A 1,942-nucleotide genomic window follows, 5' to 3' on the forward strand; every position below is an offset into this window, starting at 1 on the left:
GTTTGCTTATTCAGTTCAGTTGTTATAGTTTTTCTTCCTTTGGATGGGGTGTGAATAATTTATGTCTCCAGTATTATAGAGTGCAGGCGGTCCCGCTCCTGATAGGATTATTACTCCTTGTTTTTGACGGGCCGGGCCGGTGAGGTGAGGATGAAGTACTATCGAATGGGATAAATGAAGAAAGCGCATTGGACATCCGGCTTCACGCTATATATACACATATATGAATATGTATATACAGGCTTTAAAATTCATATATATATATATATATATATATATATATATATATATATATATATATATATATATATATATATATATATATTACATATCGTCAAAATAATAATAAAAAGACAAGACTAGAATAAAAAAACAACAAAACAAAAAAAAGCACAGCTAATCAAGGTACTTTATAAAATTCTAGCAGTGCACATTTTAATCTGCATGCGTAATATAAAAAATATTACCTTTTATGTACATGCATGCAAGAAATGACAAGAAGTGCATTACATGGATGGATAAGATTTGTTTTACTATAAAGACAGGTCGCAAAGGACAAACCAGTGCAACACACACACACACAAACACACACACGCGCACACACACACACACACACACACACTTGTGTTAACACTCACCTATTTGAACAGCCAGCACCAGTGAGACGTATCTTCCGGACAGAGTTAATCCCATCCTACGGGAGGTAAAACCATGAGATTGTGCCACCCTTTAGATAGTTGTACAAGAAAAAGATTGCAAAAACTGAGCGCTGGACATAGCCGATTTCTTCGGGTGGCAATTCAAGGACTCTCTCTCTCTCTTTCTGTTTCTCTCTAGATTTCTTACTCCCCGTCTCTTATCTCTCTTTTTTTGGTGCCCGTTGCCTTTTTTACGCGCACAGTGGAGCGGAGTGAAATGGTGCACCCCGTTAAAGGAGTGCGGTAATCTCTCTCTCTCTCTCTCTCTCTCTCTCTCTCTCTCTCTCTCTCTTTCTCTCTCTCTCTCTTTCTCTCTCTCTTACTCTCACACTCTGGTGCTTCACGCCCACATGGCGTGGTTGACGTAAATGTCCCCCGTCGGACTCCCCGCTTTTTCGTTTTCTCATTTGCTAGACAAGGCTGACCCGACTCCCCCTCTAGCACAGCGAGCTAAAAGTGAGGGGGAATGACTACGCTCGTACCATCCGAAAGCACACTGTAACGACATAGAGACCACCGTGACCGCACACCTGTGTGTGAGACCTTCAATGCCCCTTCCAAAGCCCATACAACACTACCGCATGCTATACTGTATACCAAAACTTAGACTACTTAGATCACCTATGGCAATTAACGGATTGCAGAAAGGACTTCAGCATCAGTATATGCTTATCTATGCTTAGGACGTGTCCTATAAGTAAAACAAACATATGGAGATGCATCACTCAGTCTCCGTCCCAAACAGCATCATTTCTAAATTGTGGTAGTTTTCTTTAAACAGGATGAGGTTTTGGGATGGCAAGAGTAAATGTCTGGACGTGTAATTATGGATGGATTTATAAAGCAGTAATCATTACTCAAGTAATCACATACCTCGTCTTGATTTCCAGGATGAAGGACGCTGGACAGGACGCACCGAGTGCACAGATCTAGTTAGGTTATAATGTAGATCTACTAACCGTGAAATGTTGGGTGGATTTAGTTATATTTAGATTAAGCCTTTTAGATTGTATTAACTTTCCACACCGATTCATCCCACTGTGTTGAACAGTAATCAATCATTGCTATCTATAGTTCTAACAATCTAATATATAATATAAATTTATGATGTCGTGTGTCCAATGTGAGTCAGACTGTGTTAGATTTGGGTGGTGTTCTTATGAATGGGGATGACGTCACCCTTCATGCTCCGGCTGTTACATTGACTAAGTATAGTCTACTACACCAAGGATTGCCCTCATTGA

At 40.2% G+C, this 1,942-nt stretch overlaps 1 protein-coding gene across 2 annotated transcripts in view; it reads right to left on the reverse strand.

The window, feature by feature from the left end:
* Window positions 1–1,713, reverse strand: part of nrn1a (neuritin 1a) — a 7,839-nt gene extending 6,126 nt beyond the window's left edge. The window contains exons 1-2 of one of the 2 annotated variants that reach the window (XM_053683872.1): window positions 1,572–1,713; window positions 639–694 (exon numbers count right to left, since the gene is read on the reverse strand). In XM_053683872.1, coding sequence (XP_053539847.1) covers window positions 639–693 — 55 coding nt within the window. In that variant the 5' untranslated portion in view covers window position 694; window positions 1,572–1,713. Of the gene's footprint in view, window positions 1–638; window positions 1,120–1,571 lie in introns of those variants that run through there. The other variant, XM_017482162.3, reaches the window with a different exon arrangement.
* Window positions 1,714–1,942: the final 229 nt, after the last annotated feature.

The sequence above is a fragment of the Ictalurus punctatus genome, chromosome 1 (genome assembly GCF_001660625.3).
Source record: "Ictalurus punctatus breed USDA103 chromosome 1, Coco_2.0, whole genome shotgun sequence".
NCBI classification, from domain to species: domain Eukaryota; kingdom Metazoa; phylum Chordata; class Actinopteri; order Siluriformes; family Ictaluridae; genus Ictalurus; species Ictalurus punctatus.